The sequence below is a fragment of the Sabethes cyaneus genome, chromosome 1 (genome assembly GCF_943734655.1).
Source record: "Sabethes cyaneus chromosome 1, idSabCyanKW18_F2, whole genome shotgun sequence".
NCBI classification, from domain to species: domain Eukaryota; kingdom Metazoa; phylum Arthropoda; class Insecta; order Diptera; family Culicidae; genus Sabethes; species Sabethes cyaneus.
Window position 1 is genome coordinate 148,108,460 of NC_071353.1, and position 18,558 is coordinate 148,127,017.

The following is an 18,558-nucleotide window of genomic DNA, read 5'->3' on the forward strand; positions in this document are numbered from 1 at the left end:
GAATTTTTTTACCCCTTAAGTGCTCGACAAGGGTACCCGGGTACCCACAAATTGAAATACTTGTAACTTTGGCAATTTTTGACTGATTCGGACACTTTTATCACCAAAAGATTCAGGAACTTATCCACTTCCAGTGTGGTTACAACAGAGCCGGAAGTGGTTCATCTGGTTCCCAGAAATCCGGCATTCCAAGGATGTGTTCCGGACTTAAAGCACTTTTTATATTTTTGGATGTAATTATAGTAATATGGGTGTCCAAAGTTCTTCCAATTACTCCGAAAGGTCATTCTTCATTGTTTTAAAACAATACAATGATATATCCTCGGAATGACCATTCTGCGACAAGTTCCCGTGGGACCTCCTGTGGCCATAAAACTGTTTGGTTTGCAACACTGGCAATATGGGTGTCTAAAGTCATGAAATTATTCCAGAAGGTCATTTTTCATTATTTTGATTCTATCTGATGATTTTGCCACGGCATGGCCATTCCGGAACATATTCCCGTGGGGCTTCACAGTTGTCCAAAACCAAAAATATGTGCGCATTAGAGTTTTGAGTGAGAAAACTTGATTTTAGGTTTATGGAATCTTTGGGAGAGTTTTTTGAAATTAAAAGTTTTATCGTATGGTGAAATTAGAATTTTGAATAATCCCCCTAAAAGTGAAATAAAAAATTTATTTTTCTTTAGCTTCAATATAACAAATTGATGAGTTCTGCAAAGTTTTAGAGCATATTATTACAAGAAATTTTGCTGCAGACCGTAACCTTCTATCTCTTCAGCGAAGATAGAAAAATCCTATTTCTTAGATGTGAATCGTCAAAATCAGTTTTTCTATTTTAGCTTTTTTTGTAGTTGTTGTATGACTTTTTCATGTTTTATAAAGTTGTGCAAATAGCAAAGATACACAACTTTGCCGAATGTAGCATACCTATATCTTTGCTTGTTTAGGAGCTGTAAAACTTTTGTTATAATAAATACCCTAATTCTGACCCCGAATTACTCAACTATGCGCAAACATTATAGTATATTATAGTAATTATAGTATTATAGTAATTATAGTAATAATTACATCCGAAAATATAAAAAGTGCTTTAATTCCGGAACACATCCTCGGACTGCCCGATTTCCGGGAACCATATGAACCACTTCCGGCTCTGTTATAACCACACTGGAAGTGGATAAGTTCCTGAATCTTTCGGTGGTAAAAGTGTCCGAATCGGTCAAAAATTGCCAAAGTTACAAGTGTTTCAATTTGTGGGTACCCGGGTACCCTTGTCGAGCACTTAAAGGTGTTTTTTTTTGTCGAACACATAACGGTTAAAGAAGCCATTCAGCGGCTGAAGAACAGCAAAGCAGCAGGAAAGGATGACATTGAAGCAGAACTATTATTAAAATTGGTCCGGACAAGTTGGCTAGCTGTTTGCATAAATTGACTGTCAAGATTTGGGATGCAGAACGACTACCGGAGGAGTGGAAAGACGGGCTTTTTAGAACTGTCGATCCATCATTATCCTGAATGCCACCTATAAAGTGTTTTCCCAAGTCATCTTCCATCGACTGTCGCCAATAGCCAATTTTTTTTTCGTTGGAAGTTATCAGGCTTCATGGAGGGTCTTGTGGATGGTCGATCTTTCCTAATTTAGTTTTTCTGGGTTGTTTGTTGGTTGTTCAGTAGGCCACCTTACAGGACTGCGCTACCTAGCCTTGCAGTTTGGACTGCCATCTTAGGTGTAGCAGGCGAGACACGGCATTTTGAAACTGAGTCGCACCTCTGGAGTACAGACGCTGTATGGGCCGCTCCTCCTGGAGAACAAACGCACCGGTGGGCTAAGGCGCTTATGGCAGCGTCTACTCGCCTTCAAAAAGCCGTTGGGGAAGACCTGTAGAGCCCACTACGCATCTCCCGGGTCTAACGAGCTCCTGCTGCTTGTCTGAGGAGTGAGGGTGCTTATTCATTATATTCGCACCTAACCTCCATATCTGGAGGCCGTTCGCTATCCGCAACCTGCGAAATCCGAGTCCCCACGGTATCCTGTTCATTGATTTCAAAGCCGCATATAATAGTGTAAACCAACAAGAGCTATGAAAAATTTATGGTGACAACGGCTTTCCGGGTGAGCTGATTAGACTTACCATGACTATCGATGGATAGGATCCAGTGTTGTGTGAGAATCTCGGGTGGATCGTTGGACCCATTCGAATCTCGCAGGGAACTTCGACACGTAGATGGTCTTTTCCTGGAACGTTCTGCTTATATTGTTGTTATTCCTTTCTATGCAAAAAATCTTCCCAAAGAAAAATAGAAGCAAAAAAAAACTCTATTACCGTTTTTAATCGCCGAATTGTTCGGACTTTCACTTCTGTTCTGTGCCATTGCGGTGGAAAACTTCAAAGAAAAGTCTGAAAAACTGTCCAGCTTTTGACATCTCTGTGTGTATTTCAATCAGCTGGTAAACGGCTGGATAATGCATACCATCTATGTCTTGCAAACTTGTAGGCATAAAATAGACCCTAAAGTGGTTTACGGCGTTTTATCCAGTAACTCCTATCTAGTGTTCGACATCGGAACGAAAAATGAAGTCCGAGTTCCGGTCCGGTCCGGTTTCAGTCCGATCTCATTCCAGTGCGATTTGGCTCTGTATCGGTTCCGGAATCGTACAAACTACAAAAGTTAGTGCCGATTTTTAACCGGACCACACACACACACACACACACACACACACACACACACACACACACACACACACACACACACACACACACACACACACACACACACACACACACACACACACACACACACACACACACACACACACACACACACACACACACACACACACACACACACACACACACACACACACACACACACACACACACACACACACACACACACACACACACACACACACACACACACACACACACACACACACACACACACACACACACACACACACACACACACACACACACACACACACACACACACACACACACACACACACACACACACACACACACACACACACACACACACACACACACACACACACACACACACACACACACACACACACACACACACACACACACACACACACACACACACACACACACACACACACACACACACACACACACACACACACACACACACACACACACACACACACACACACACACACACACACACACACACACACACACACACACACACACACACACACACACACACACACACACACACACACACACACACACACACACACACACACACACACACACACACACACACACACACACACACACACACACACACACACACACACACACACACACACTAGGCGAATCACTGGAGGAGGTAGAAATGCTGGTGACAGAGGCGATTAGAATTATCGAGAACTGGATGCATGATGCAAAGCTACAAATCGCCCACCATAAAACGGAGGTTCTGCTGGTTAGCAACTGTAGAGCCGTACAACATGCAGTCGTCCCCGTCGGAGAGCACATTATTACTTCAACGCCCGCGGTCAAGCATCTGGGAGTAATGATAGACGACCGGTTGAACTTCAACTGCCACGTCGACTACGCTTGCGAGAAGGCGGCGAAGGCTATCGATGCCATAGCCAGAATCATGCCGAATTGTTACGGGTCGAGTAGTAGCACGCGGAGACTGCTGGCTAGCGTGCCATCATCGATACTGCGGTATGGAGGTCCAGCCTGGATCGCAGCACTACGACCGAAGCGGAATCGCGTGAAGCAGAATAGTACCCAGGTAACCAATAAGCATTTCCAATGCAATTTAAAAGCAAACCTTCCCAAAGAAAAAGAAAAACAAAAAAGTCTCTGTTACGACCAGTTTTGATCGCCGAATCGTTCGGACTTCCACTTCTGTTCTGTGCAGTATGTGTTATCGCTGGAATGATCCCCATCAGCATCATGCTCGTGGAAGATAACGGCTGCTATGGACGAAGAAACACCAGAGGAGCCCGGAAGCTGGCGAGAGCAGAGTCGCTGAGCAAATGGCAGCAAGAGTGGGACTGGACCGAGAATGGTAGATGAACGCACCGACTCATACGAGTTCTGTCAACCTGGAAACATGGAGAAGTCGTGTTACACTTTATGCAGTTTCTCTCGGGTCATGGTTGCTTCAGGCAATACCTTCACCGGTTCGGGTACGCTGCGACACCATTCTGCAGAATGCAGAGAGACGGTAGAAACACCACAGCATGTGGTTTTTGAATGTCCTCGATTTGCCGCGATACGAAGGGAGATGCCGCCCCTGATGGTGGAGAACATAGTGGGCAAAATGTGTCGGGAGGAGAGCGTGTGGAATATCGTCATCGGCATTGTAGCACAGATTATGTTGCAACTGCAACGACAGTGGAGAAACGACCAGCGAACTACCAATCCCGATTAGCAGATAATCTTGACAGACGCATCGGTGGAGTGACGAGCGTGACGAAGCAAACCAAGCTTGGACAGAAACACTACGAGGGCGGCCGTGAGGGGATGGATGTTATGTTGATCGCTATCCCTGGATCGGTTCGCGTCTCGACAGGTGAAGTGGAAGTGCAGTGGCGAACTCGACGGAGCAGTACTGAGTTCAACAAGAAACCCTGTGAGGGCGGCCGTGAGGAGATGGAAGTCATGACGGTCGCCATCTTTGGATCGGTCCACGTCTCGACAGGTGAACCCTGTGAGCGTGAATGTGAAGGAGTGGACGTTATGACGGTCGTCATCTCCGGATCGGGGTGTACAGACACAGCCTCCCCCCCGAAGTAATACTTAACGGTAGCTTCGGGGGGGTTAATGTCAGACGCCCGTGAGGTTTTTAGGTTTCGTGTGCCTGGCATTGAGCGATTCCTCAAGTAAAAAAACACAAACACACACACACACGAGCTGGTTTCAGTTTTCATAGTGATGGACGAGGAGCGGAAACGGGTGATTCCATCGATCTCAAATGTGCGGGTTGAGAATCATAGGCCGGTTCTTTAACGTGCACACCGACAAGTAGGAATTGTACGCGTAGTCGGAGGGTGAATCGGGCTCAGCGCATACCCGCTGACCAACGAAATTAGCCAAAAAGTTATCGACTTGGCCGTCTTCAAGCCCATGGACGTACGCAGTACCTTCTTGCAGCATAAATTTTTACGGAAGTGCATCTGGAGGTCACCAAATCAGATAGAAACACAGATCGACCACGTTTTGATCGACTGTCGACACTTCTCAGACATCATTAACGTCAAATCCTTTCGAAGCACTAACGTTGACTCGTACCAGATAGTTAAGATGCGCTCAAAATATGGGCATTCACTTGAAGCGTTGCTGCCGGAAAATGACGAGCTGGATGGAAGCTCACTTCGAGGACTGATGGAATATTATTAAAATAGTAGCAAATAGCATCACCGGACACGGAATCAGCGGATCGAGTGGTACGACGATGAATGGGGAAGAATGCTGGATGAGGGGAACGCTGCGCGGAGGACATAGGTGCGCTGTGCCACTCGCCGAAACGTGGAAAGACATAGATTATAGAAGATATATGCGAACCCAATGCATATGCGGAGTTGGAGTAGCTGCGCACCGTTCTCATGAAACGCGAAATTTCTACCAGAAACTGAACGAATCGCAAGCTTTGTCGGCATAAGATGAGAAATAATGTGTCGGAACAAGAATGTCAATAACTTCACTGATGATCGTCAGGTGACTGAAAGGTGCAAGCAGCACTTTGATGAACCCCTGATTGGCATCCAAGTGCAAAGCGGGGAAAGAATCTCGACAGTGCGATAAATGTTGTAGAAGTGTCAACCCAAACGTTAGATGAAGTTAAGGAGGAAGCAGCTAGCGCAACTTTAGCGGAGATCGGGTAACCAACCCCGGTGGAAACTATGGTCGGATGCTGAGTGTAACGACGAGGAATAGCCTTGTCAGTGTAGCGCATCTGTTCCCATATCAGGAGCGGCACTTGATGGCTCGATTTCTTAACTAAGAGCGCGTTGTACTTCAGACAGCGTGAGAACCACAGCAGGCGGCTGAATTAAGAAATATCTTGTCTCGGTTATGAACCTAAGATGGCAGCCACATCCCGAGACACGGTGCCTAAATCTAATTCACTACGAAGAATCATTCGACATGAATGAAAGCTTACTACCTGGAACTGCAGATCGCTGACTTTCGTGGGTGGCGACAGGGTTCTGCTGGAACAACTAGAACCCCGAAAGTTCAACATCGAGGCACTGTAAGAAATCCGTCGCAAAGGCGAGAAGGTGTGGAGGATCCGTTGCGGCAAGTCACCAATTTTACCAGAGTTGAGGAGCAGCCAACTACCTGGGAACGGATTTTGTAGTGATAGGCAGAATGCAGGATTGCGTGATGGACTGAAAGGCGATCAATGTTGGATAAAATGCCGTTTCTTCAATTACAACCAACATAAACGTGCACTGTCCGCACGAAGGTAGCCCCGGCGACGAGAAGGAAGCGTGCAGCTGGAGGCAACGTACAACTGTTCACCACGGGACCATGGGATCTTGATCGTTATTGGAGATACCGGGGAATGCCCAGATCGACAGGAAAGCTAGTATAGGCGGGTGATCGGGCTCCATAGCCTACACACCAACACGAATGATAGTGGCAGCTTCCCGAGGCCTGTTGATCAGAAGCAATTTTTTCCGCAAAGATATCCACAAGGTCACCTGGAGATCACTTGACCAACGAACGGGTTTTTCCCGAACATCACCAATGTACGCTCCCTACGGGTTGCGGATATCGCCTCGGATCATTATCTAGTAGCAGTAGATGTGCGCTCAAAACTATCGACGGTAGGGTACACGTCAATTATACAACTACGAAAGCCGACTGGATGCCACGAGGGAGAGTTTGTCTAATTATCGACAAGCACGAAATGAGTTGACTCCGATTCTCAGGAGGAGAAGTGCCAGAAGCAGGACAGAGAAGAGCTGGAACAACTATTCCGGTTTAATGAGACCAATCTCGAAAATGGTACATACCGAAGCCTGATATGTGTAGGGATGAGGAGGGAAACCTGATTACAAACGAGCTCGAGGTGGTTGACAGGTGAAAGCAGTTCTGCGATATAACAAGAGACGAAACCGAGGTTAACCTCTACGAGTCCTAACAAGCGATAACAGCGTCCCGTCTCCCGATCTGGAGTGGAATCGGTCAGCTGAAGATTATAAGAGCCACTGAAAATGACCGACTCCCGGCAGATCTCTACAAAAATGGCGAAGAACGACTAGCAACGGCACTTTACTGTCCCATCTACAAAAAGGGTGATTCTCTAGATCAGTGGTGCCCAGGCATAGGCGTGGTGCGGGCCAAATCGGATCGCCCCATGAATCCGCGGGCCGCAATGACCTCTGACCATTTCTGCGAATAACAAAATGTTACATAGGCGGCAACAAAAGCCGATTTTTAGGAATCACCGCAAGATTTAAACGGGAAAGCAATCAGATTCAGCAAGCAGATCAGGGATTCGAAGCGTGGGGGACGTTCTTCCGCAAAAGTAGCCAGCTCCCAGCCTCGGATTCATAATAAGAAACATTGGGGCAGCCTAAAAACCAATGGATTACGCCCCAGTTTGAATGCTTGTTCGCTGTGACGGTCCTAATTAACTCCAGTAGACGTAGATTTATTTTTCCTGATCCAGATTTAATTTCCTAAATTATATTCCTTCAACATCATGATAAGAACACGTTATTTGCTGCCTTTAGTTTAGTTCATCGTTAAACCTTACACTAGCTTGTCATTTAAAACATAAAATTAGCTCTATAATATAGTAAAAATCTCTGAACTGAACATTTTAACGACTTACTAGAACATTGGAATTATAAAATATATATAAAACTACATATATTAAAACACCCTAAGTACCGCTAAACTTTGGTCATGCACGCTTTCCTGTCCGGTAAGAGCGAAAAAATCGTCAACTCTAACCTCCAAGGTAGTTAAAATTTGTCTAAAATTCAAATAAAAAATCAACATCTTTGGTTGGGCACCTCAAGCACTATTCCTGTCCCGTGGTGAGGGGTTCCTTCTTTAGCTGCCAGCTAGAGGTGGACAAATTCAGACTAGTTTCCTGTTCCTGCTGTACTTGTTGCTGCTGCTGCTGCTGTTGCTGCTGCTGATGGTGCAGCATCGGAATGATTGCGTTGAGACTGTTATTGTTCTGGCTGCTGGCTGCGCCAGTAGCGACAACATTGCTACTACCGTTCATGCCGGGGGACGAGGACGAAACGGCAGCAGCAACTGCTGCTGCAGCGGCTGCAGCCGCCGTCACGGCATCCACCCCGCCGATGGTCAGTCCCAGCCCGACCGCATCCTGCTGATGCTGTTGGCGAGCGCGCAGCGCCGCCAAGCTGGCATTCAACTGCTTCATCGATTTGTAGTCCTTGCGCAGATGCTGCCGGATCTCGGTGTGACAGTGTTCGTTGTTCGTGACGATAATGTCGCCGGTGTCGGTTGTGGTGACACGTGCCTTGCAGTTGTACTTGCGCGACAGGTTGCACTGCCAGTACTTTTTGTCCTTGCGGATGTACTGAATGCCGAAGGAGTGCCCGTCGTGCACGAGCAGCGGCTTGCCGCGCTGGCTCAGCATGAACTGCAACCGGCCCTGGAACCACTTTTCCCCGGGAGCAACTGCGAAAAACAAGAGGGAACAGTTTGAGAGAGTGCTGTTTGAGGTTGGTTTTCCACACACAGTGGAAGAAGAGACGAAAAGCATGGTTGGAATTAGAATTAAAACGATTTATTTAGGTTAGTTAATATCACGCATGGTTTTTCTTTGTTAGATAATTTAATGTTTGCTTTTTTTTTAGGAAAGTTGTTCCGTTTTGAGTTGTAGCTGCTGCTGTTGTTGAGGCGGTTGAGGCGGCTGATCATCGGACAGCGTTGCTGTGGGCGGCTGAGGCGGTGGTGGTAACATGCTGTCAGTGGCAGAATCGCCCAGCAGAGCGGTTGATTGGGTGACCGTTGTCGTACCGGTTTCCGTTGTATGATGGCTGGTTATCGACGGTTGAAGTTGGGTTAGCTTAATGTCGATGACATCCGTTTCGAAGCTGTCATTTTCTGTGGAAATTGACGGTTGAGCCGTCTCTGGAGCCGGTGGTGGATGTTGTTGTTGTTGAACAGTAGGCGGCGGCATTGCGGGCGCAGAAATATAGGGCTGTTGAGGAGGAAGAGGAGGAGGAGGAGGATGAGGAGGAAATGAATGGGAATTGCTGTAAGGAGCTGGCAGCTGATGGTGTGGATATTGAGGATCTTGAAGGGGTGGGCCCATCGGATTGGTTTGGTAATGCAGGCGAGGATCTTGGTTAGGATCGTAACCACCATTGACGGCTACAATCTGTGGACCGTTCATGTGCTGCTGCGGGAGATGATTCAGATGACCATGATGGGGGGCGTGAGGTCCTCCTGGAGGAGGACCAATGTTAGGTTGAGGAGGTGGTGGTGCTGGCGGTGTGGGTGGAATCGATTGCTGAGGAGGAAATTCATTGGGTCCTTTCATGTGTGGTGGATGATTGTGAACTCCTGTAGATGAAATCACTTGGCCGTGATGGGTTATGCAGCGGGCACGGCACATCGAAACTCGGTACGATTTGCAAAGCCAGTACGTCTTGAGGCCCTGCTGAGTGGCCACCGTATTGTTTCGGTTAAAGATACAATTGTTGTGGAGTAGCGAGGTTGACGAGAGCATTGTGATGCTCGGACCTGCGAGAAAATTGGTCTCATGTTAGCTGGCAACTCTTTCGAGATCGCGGAAACAAAATAGTGCCAATCGTTTTTAGTGCAGCAGCTAGCTAAGGTGCAAGTTAGTGCAGTGAAAATATAACAAAAACAACGAAAGCAGAAAAAACTACAAAACACATCAACCTGTTCAAAACAGATAAGCTATAGAAATTGGTTAAGTAAAGAAGCAAATCATCGAAGCTATGGTAGTCATTTGGCTGCTAATCGGTATCCCGCTTATCGCTAAGAGTATTTCCCTCATTTATCACATTCCGTAGTCATTAAACTCGTTGAAAACACCGAAGCTTCGCTTCGATAAGTGGGTGATAAAGGATAAACCTTAAGACACTTTCCGATAAACCGCTTAAGTTGAACCGGGTGATGATAAGTCGAACAGAGAGCAATTCAGTATAATCGCTTTCGTTCGCCGTTGCTATCTATCAATACTTGTACGGTTTTCGATTCGTTTCGTCCTCATCATCATCAACGACGACGATGGCCAGTTAGTTCAGATCGCATTGCAACAGACGAGCAATTATATTTCATATATTATCACTGAACTGGTTGCGTTCACATAAAATTTGTAAACATCGACCGGAGAAAAAAAACAACATTTATAACGTGAAATTGTTTCTTCTCTCGGTACGTCTCGGGCCGCGGGTGATTGATAATAACTTGCGCTCGCCCAAAGTCGAATTTGACGATGGATGATGCCGAGTTTCCGGCTCGATCATTTACCGAGAGCATGACACTGAGCTGAGATCATTCTTTTATCAGCCCCGCCGAAAACCCGTGCCCGAAATCGAAGTAGCCACAGCCGCCGCCGCAGCAGCGGCAATCAAATGACGTAAAAACGATCATTCTCTACGAGTCTGTCTTGTACTGTACTCTGTATGGACAGCTTTTTTTTTCTTCTACCCCCGTCGTCGTATCATCCGCATACGATTTCTAAATGTCCGCATCATCCCAATTGCGCGCTGTGCTTTGATAAGCTGCGCTCATCTGTTTAAGATGCCTCCCGACTCCAACCGGCTCGACGTCTTAATTCATAATATGTATGATGTAGACATCAGCCAGTGCTTAGCTTAGCCGGAAGATAAGCTGCTCGAGTTACCCTTAAAAACACGGCTTCCGCGTGCAGTGTGTTCTATCTAAGCCAAGCCAGAAAAAGCAGGTCACACCGTTCTGTTGTTGTCTAGTTCTAGCTAGCCGGGAGGTTAGCTCTACGCCACCGCTCGGGAGCCCGGGAAGTTAATAAGATTCGTTATTAAATTGAGGAAAGAGGTTTATCAGCTTGTAAGTTTAGGAGGGCAGCGCGATCGAACTGCATTGTATGGGAGTCAGTCATTTTTAGAATGAAACCCCTTATCGGTATCAACCAAAAATTTAATACAATTTTAGCTACTTTTCGCGTGACTTTTTCACAATTTCCCTCTTTTAATTAAAGTAAAATACAATAGTTTTGATGATTTTCTGCTTTTCCTTCACCTCTGTTCCAAAAATTCCCAAAATCAAGATATGGAGTTCAACGCATGCTTTGTTTAAAAGGCAGGGATTTCCTCGCAGCGGTACCAACAGCGGCAGATACATTAAGACCGATGCACACTTGTGCCGGCACCGTTTGGTCAACGGATCTGACTTCGCCACATTCAAATACAGAATGTACATGTCACATTAGTACATTTTTGCGCTTTTTGGGCTAAGTATTTGCAGGATAGTTGTCCGGCATTCTTGCACCATTCCCTGCCCTTCGTATCCGTCCAGCTTTAGCCACCTTTTGGTTACTGGATTCGCTATAGAGCTGTGCGAGCTCCAAGCCTCCAAGCTTCGTTCTCCTGTACGTTACCGAAGATCTTAGCATTCGTCTTTTGAAAAATACCGGCAGAGTGAGCTACCATTAGTGTCTCCAGAATATTGGCAGAGATGCCAGTCTTGTTATTATGGGGTCTTCGCTTTAACCCAATCTTTTCTGCTTCGCGCTTTAGTCTGGTGTTCTGTTCAGCCACCGCCGCACATGTTCTGCCGATAATATCCATCTCATATGAAAAGCAGACGCATTTGTTGAAGATCGTGCCCCGTGTGTTGATATCCGCTCGGTTTGAAACACCTTGTAGCGCTATGTTGAACAGCTGGCATCACCTTGAAGAAGCCCTCTGTGTGATTCGAATGAACTTGACAATCCACCCGAAATCCGAACACAGCACTGTGTACCATCCATCGTAGATTTAATCAGTTTAATCGGCTTCCTGTTCTGATCCACGATTTTCCATAGTTCTTTTCGGTTGATAGTATCATATGCAGCTTTGAAGTCAACGAACAAATGACTCGTGGGAATTATGTATTCATGGTTTTTTGGAGGATCTACCGCAGTGTAAAAATTTGATCTGTTGTAGACGGTCCTTCGACGAAGCCGGCTTGATAAATTCCCACAAATCTGTTCGTAATTGGCAATAGTCGGCGGACAATGAAAATGCTGTTCACAAATTGATCTGTCGTGATAATTGCTTCAAAAAGGTTAACTCCAATTCATGTTCTTAAATATCTCTGCAGACTTTTCGGTCTAGCTTATATCGACTTACATGAAGAATGTCGAAGTTCACACAAATAATGAATTTGATTTTTTAACAAAACACGTCGTTATCACGGGAGATTTTTTGGGTATGCTAAGATTGGAGAATTACGATACTGTGAGTAGCTCACCATCAGTGAAGCTGACCAAAAATTGGCTTCCCAGATTTTCCTCATGTACAATGTTATTTTCACCCAACAATCATTAGACACATTCCAGCGTGTCCCGTTACGACGAGGACCCGAATTTCATTGACATTTTGCCTCCGCTAGCTAAAAATACGTTTGTGACTAAGTTATTAAGCAAGTTTTAAATCATGTCTGTTAAATGTACTTTCTAACGTAGTATTTACTTTTTGATTTAGATTGTTATTTAGGTAGGATTTTTGCACCATCTTCTATACCTATAAAGAAGGATTTCTGTCTGTCTGTCTGTCTGTCCGTATGTTCCTTATAGAATCGAAAACTACTGAACCAATCGGCATGAAAATATGCATGTAGAGGTTTTTTGGGGCCAGGAAAGGTTTTAGTGATGGTTAGAAACCCCTCCCCCCACTAAGAGGGGGGGCTCCCACACAAATGAAACACAAATTTCTGCATAACTCGACAACTAATCAAGCAAATAGAACAAAATTTGGCATGTGGGTGTTTTCGGTGACAAGAATTTATTATATGGTAAATTAAGACCCCTCCCCTCTTTATAAGGGGAATTATAACTCCTCTCCTCTTTAAAAGGGGGGGCTTCCATACAAATTTCCTCATAACTCGAGAACTAATCAAGCAAATGGAACCAAATTTGGCATGTGAAGGTTTTCGAGGGCAAGAATATTTTCTATAGTAAATTAGGACCCCTCCCCACTTTAAGAGGAGGGGCTCCTGTACCAAAGAAACACAATTTTCCTCATAACTCGAGAAGTAATTAAGCAAATGGAACCAAATTTGGCATGTGGGTGTTTTTGGAGACAAAAATTTTTTCTATGATGAATTAGGACTCCTCCCCGTTTTAGGAGGGGGGATCCTATACACATGAAATACAAATTTCCTCATAACTGAAGAACTAATCAAGCAAATGGAACAAAATTTGGCATGTGAAAGTTTTCGAGGGCAAGAATATTTTCTATGGTAAATAAGGACCCCTCCCCACTTTAAGAGGGGGGGCTCCTATACAAACGAAATACAAATTTCCTCATAACTCGAGAACTAATCAAGCAAATAGAACCAAATTTGGCATGTGGAGGTTTCTGGAGGCAAGAATATTTTCTATGGTATATTTTCTATGGTATATTTTCTATGGATTTCCCCACTTTAAGAGAAGGGGGGCTCCTATACAAATGAAAAACAAATTTCCTCATAACTCGAGAACTAATCAAGCAAATGGAACCAAATTTGACATGTAAGTGGTTTTGGACGCAAGATTTTTTTCTATGGTGAATTGAGACCTCTCTTCTTTAGAAAGCGAGTTATGGCCCATCTCCCCTTTAAGAGGGTGGGCTTCCATACAAATGAAATGCAAATTTCCTCTTATCTCGAGAACTAATCAATCAAATGGAACCAAATTTGGCATGCGGGAGATTTTGGAGTCTTGAATTTATTTTACGATAGTTAGAGACCTCTCACCCCTGTGTACTCTCATACAAATAAAACCAGAAATTTTTGCGAAACTCAAAAACTAATCGAACTCGAGAAATTCGAGACTCTTTCATAAAACATTAGTCAATACAAGACCACAAAAACTATCTATAGTAACACTAGATCATTCAGGACGAGACGGTCGCGAGTGTTGCCGGTGACCCGCCGTCGGAAGCGCGGCCCACTGGGGGGCTTGCAAAACTCGAGATTGTGACAAAGATCATCCGAGATTCATGATTTATGTACAACACAGGTTAATTTGTGGCAATACGAAGTTTGTCGGGTCAGCTAGTATTTTAATATATGTACACTCCAAAGTGCTAATTATTAAACGTTCTGTATGTTGATTGTGTTTAGAATTACGTTTTCTTTGTAGTTCAATAATCACTGGAGCGCAGGCTTAGGGTCACAAGGACTAATCAACCACAAGAAAAGCACATTAAGGGTGTTTCCAATCTTGCGTGTCGTCTTTTTGGTGGTTGTCTTTAAAATCACTCATTCCCCAGACTGATTTGCCTGCCAAGCACAGGACTTTACGACGGGACCGACGATTCAGCTTCGGCTAGTTTCGCCAGGTTCCATCCGGTGGGCATTAGCAGGGTTTGTTTACTGTCGCGGTACCCTAACCTTTTTTCGGGGATAACGGCAGGTAACGCGAACAGGTTGTTATGAAGGTTGTGTGGGATTGGACAATAGGGTTTGTTACCTTATTTATTTTGTAACCTCGTTGCAGTCCCCGACACCAAAGAATAGTTTTGCGTCCCGTAGTACTGTCCACGAGTGTTTTGGAATGTGCAGTCAGACTTAGGCTAGTTACATAGAAATCGAGGAGATAGCATTTTTTGGTTTTTGTATAGAAAAAGGCGAAGGGTATTACCCAGTTTCTAAAAATTCCTTTCAAAATTCCGTGTCTAACGGCCTGACAAATTTCGAATTATCTTTTGACGGTGGCACGGTTAATATCTAGATTGAGTTTAGTTTGGTTTTTAGGCTTCAGCGTGGTATTTAGAACGGCCTACTGCGTGCAAACTGGATGATTAAAAGCAAAGCCTTGGGGTTAAACATCCTTTCTAAGATTTGACCCATCTTTATCGACAGACTTCACAGCCAGCTATTAGAGTACAAGACAGTTACGAGGCTATTGCAGCAATCCTACTGACTCTATCTAGGAGCACCGCCTAGCTTTTAAACATACGACTGGTTTCTTAGATGAGCATCGTACCTCGAAACCAGCGAACTGGCTGACTGCATGTGGTTAATTAGCCCACTGTAACAATTAAATTTGTTAGAAATTGTCAAACAAAATTTTAAATAATCCGGCATAATCGATCGGCCAGGTAATCGATTATCTAATAATCGGAACATAAAGCAATCGATTAAAAATTAATCGATTATTTTAGCGGATAATCGATTAGTTCGATTAATCGAGAAGTAATCGGACATCACTAGGTGTTCGTCATTCTATTAAGAAGGCAAAACTTGACTTAGACAAACGATGAATGAGGAGGGTCGAGAACGGTATCAAAATTACGTAGACTGCAGACTGGCGAGTCTTGATGGGGGAATGACGATTCAGTATTATGACGTCGATCGTTCATGGACAGATATCGCAGGGGTAGTCAGTAGATCAGTGACGATATTCATAGGTAGAAAGCAGTCTCCTCAGACCCCACATAGAGCTGCGGCCTCTAAGATATGCTCAACAGAGATTATTAGCAGACTGGAATAGAGATCTATTGAAAAAGGAGCGCAATTTATTCTAAGAAAATTTAAGGACGTTTCCAGGCAGCATTTTGAATAAAAGTTGGAGTGCCATTGATGAAATTCAGAATTTGAAACCGCTAATTTCCCCTCTCTTTAGACTGACAAAAAAGTGAGATCAAGTTAACAATTACTCCCGCTCTTCGACGTGGATACAACCAGATAAACAGCACGTAATCAGTTGGACATCGGCATCGTCCTGATAGGCATAGAATGCCTGAAACCGATCGACGAGGAGGTAAAAATAATTTTTATTAATATTGTTTTTATCCTTACATTTTGTAAGAGCGATACGTGTTTGTGTATTGTCCATCAATATTCGTATTGTGGTGCTCTTACGGTGGCACGGAAGCAAGAAAAAAGTGCTTATCCGAAACAGAAGAGGTATATTAGTATTCAGTAGTGGAAAGATAAGCTCAAAGAGGTAATGCTAGATGGCAATAATTTTGTGAAATGAGATAAAGAAGGGAGTTTCCCAGGCGCTGAATGAACCAGTTTTAAGCTTCGGGATATTCTACGTCATATGTTCGCCGTAGAGACGCGCGAGCTAGTGGTTCATTCTTCGCCTCCATACACCGTTCTCTTGCACTCCGCCAAAGATGGTTCTTAGCACCCGCCGTTCGAAAACTCCGAGTGCTCGTAGGTCCTCTTCAGGCAGTGTCCACGTTTTGTGCCCGTAGAGGACAACTGGTCTAATTAGCGTTTTGTACAGTGTGCACTTTGTACGGGGGCTCAAATTGTTCGACCGCAAGTGTTTGTGGAGTCCGTAGTAGGCCCGACTTCCGCTGATAATACGTCTTATAATCTCACGGCTGGTATTGTTGTCCACTGTTGCCAGTGAGCCAAGGTATACGAACTCGTCGACTACCTCGAACTCATCCCCGTCGATTACCACGGTGCTGCCCAAGCGAGCCCTGTCGCGCTCGGTCCCGCCCTCCAGCATAAACTTCGTTTTAGACGTATTTACCTTCAATCCAATCTTCTCTGTTTCGCGTTTCAGTCTAGTGTACTGATCTTCCACCGCCTCAAATGTTCTGCCGACAGCAGCCACGTCGTCAGCAAAGCAGATAAATTGACTGGATTTATTGAAAACCGTGCTCCGCATTTCGATCGCCGCTCGCCTTATCACACCTTCAAGCGCAATGTTGAATAGCAGGCAGGAAAGACCATCTCCTTGTCGAAGTCCCCTGCGAGATTCGAATGGGTCCGACAATCCACTCGAGATTCTCACACAGCACTGGATCCCATCCATCGTAGCCATGATAAGTCTAGTAAGCTCACCCGAAAAGCCGTTTTCGTCTAAAATTTTCCATAGCTCTTGTCGGTTTACGCTATCATATGCGGCTTTGAAATTGATAAAAAGGTGGTGCGTGGGGACTCGGAATTCGCGGCACTTTTGGAGGATCTGCCGCAGGGTGAAGATTTGGTCTGAGGTAGACCGACCCTCAATGAAGCCGACCTGGTAACTTCCCACAAATCTATTGGCTATTGGCGATAGCCGATGAAAGAGGACTTGAGACAGCACTTTGTAGGCGGCATTCAGGATAGTGATGGCTCGGTAGTTCTCACAATCCAGCTTATCACCTTTCTTGTAGATAGGGCAGATAACCCCGTCTTTCCACTCCTCCGGTAGTCGTTCCTTGACAATCAGTTGATGCAGACAGCCGGCCAACTTATCCGGGCCCATTTTAATAAGTTCCGCTCCAATGCCATCCTTCCCCGCTACTTTGTTGTTCTTCAGCCGCTGGATGGCTTCTTTAACTTCCCTTATCGATGGGGATGGCTTCGTCGTCTTCATCGCTTGCTGCACCAATGTGGTCACTTCCTCCGCTATCATGGTCTTCCGCCTGCACGCCATTCAGGTGTTCATCGTAGTGCTGCTTCCACCTTTCGATCACCGCACGGTCGACAGTCAAGATACCTCCATCTTTATCTGTGCACATTTCGGGCCGCGGCACGAAGCCTTTGCGAGATCCATTGAGTCTCTGATAGAACTTCCGTGTGTCGCGAAAGCGGTTCGAGTTCTTCGCACTCCTTCTCCTCTTGGTGGCGCTTCTTCTCCTTGAAGAGTCGGGTTTGCTGCCTCCGCTTCTGTTTGTATCGCTCCACATTCTGACGGGTGGCTCTACGCAGCATTTGTACCCGCGCTGTGGGCTTCTCAGCCAATATCTTCTGGCATTCCTCGTCAAACCATTCGTTACGTCGATTCGGTGCCACACGGCCTAGGACGTTCTCCGCTACGCTGTTAATGGCTGTTTTCACGGCATTCCAACAGTCCTCAAGAGGGGCTTCATCCAGCTCACCCTCTTCCGGCAGCGCGGTTTCGAGAGATAACGCGTAGTTTGGGAGGTTGGGTCACCATCCATGGGGAGACTTCAAAATAAGAAAAAAAGGTTTTGTTTCTCATTATAGAGATCTTCGGAGAGAAAACAAAAGATGGCAGCTGACAAGGAGTGGGGAATCAATAAATTGGGGATGGATAACAGATATACAAATGACTGAGGAACCAGAGGGGGATTTGAAAAGGACGGTAGAGGATAGAGTGCCAATGACAAAAGCCAGCAAAAAGGCTTTCCGCAATGACAAGAGGGTCTCGCTTTCCGAACCAAAGACAAATTTAATAGTAGCTGAGAGAAAGCAGGAGGGTAGCTGACCTATTTTTAATTGCGACACAGGATATTCTGATGTTTTTGGAGCGTCTTAGAAAGCACCTAATTTCGATCACCTAAGGCATGATTCATCTTTGAGTCCCCACTGAAGAGTATAGCTTTGACATATATTTACATGGTATGTGTCTTTAGCAAGTATTTTCAATTATGTTTCATGGAAAAATATTAAAATGCCAA

At 45.2% G+C, this 18,558-nt stretch overlaps 1 protein-coding gene across 3 annotated transcripts in view; it reads right to left on the reverse strand.

Moving 5' to 3' along the window:
- Positions 1-7,735: 7,735 nt before the first annotated feature.
- LOC128732911 (broad-complex core protein isoforms 1/2/3/4/5) overlaps positions 7,736-18,558 on the reverse strand; it is a 33,756-nt gene continuing 22,933 nt past the window's right edge. For 2 of the 3 annotated variants that reach the window (XM_053826356.1, XM_053826357.1), the window contains one exon: positions 8,792-9,736. In XM_053826356.1, the coding sequence (XP_053682331.1) occupies positions 8,841-9,736 (896 nt within the window). In that variant the 3' untranslated portion in view covers positions 8,792-8,840. Of the gene's footprint in view, positions 8,666-8,791; positions 9,737-18,558 lie in introns of those variants that run through there. The other variant, XM_053826358.1, reaches the window with a different exon arrangement.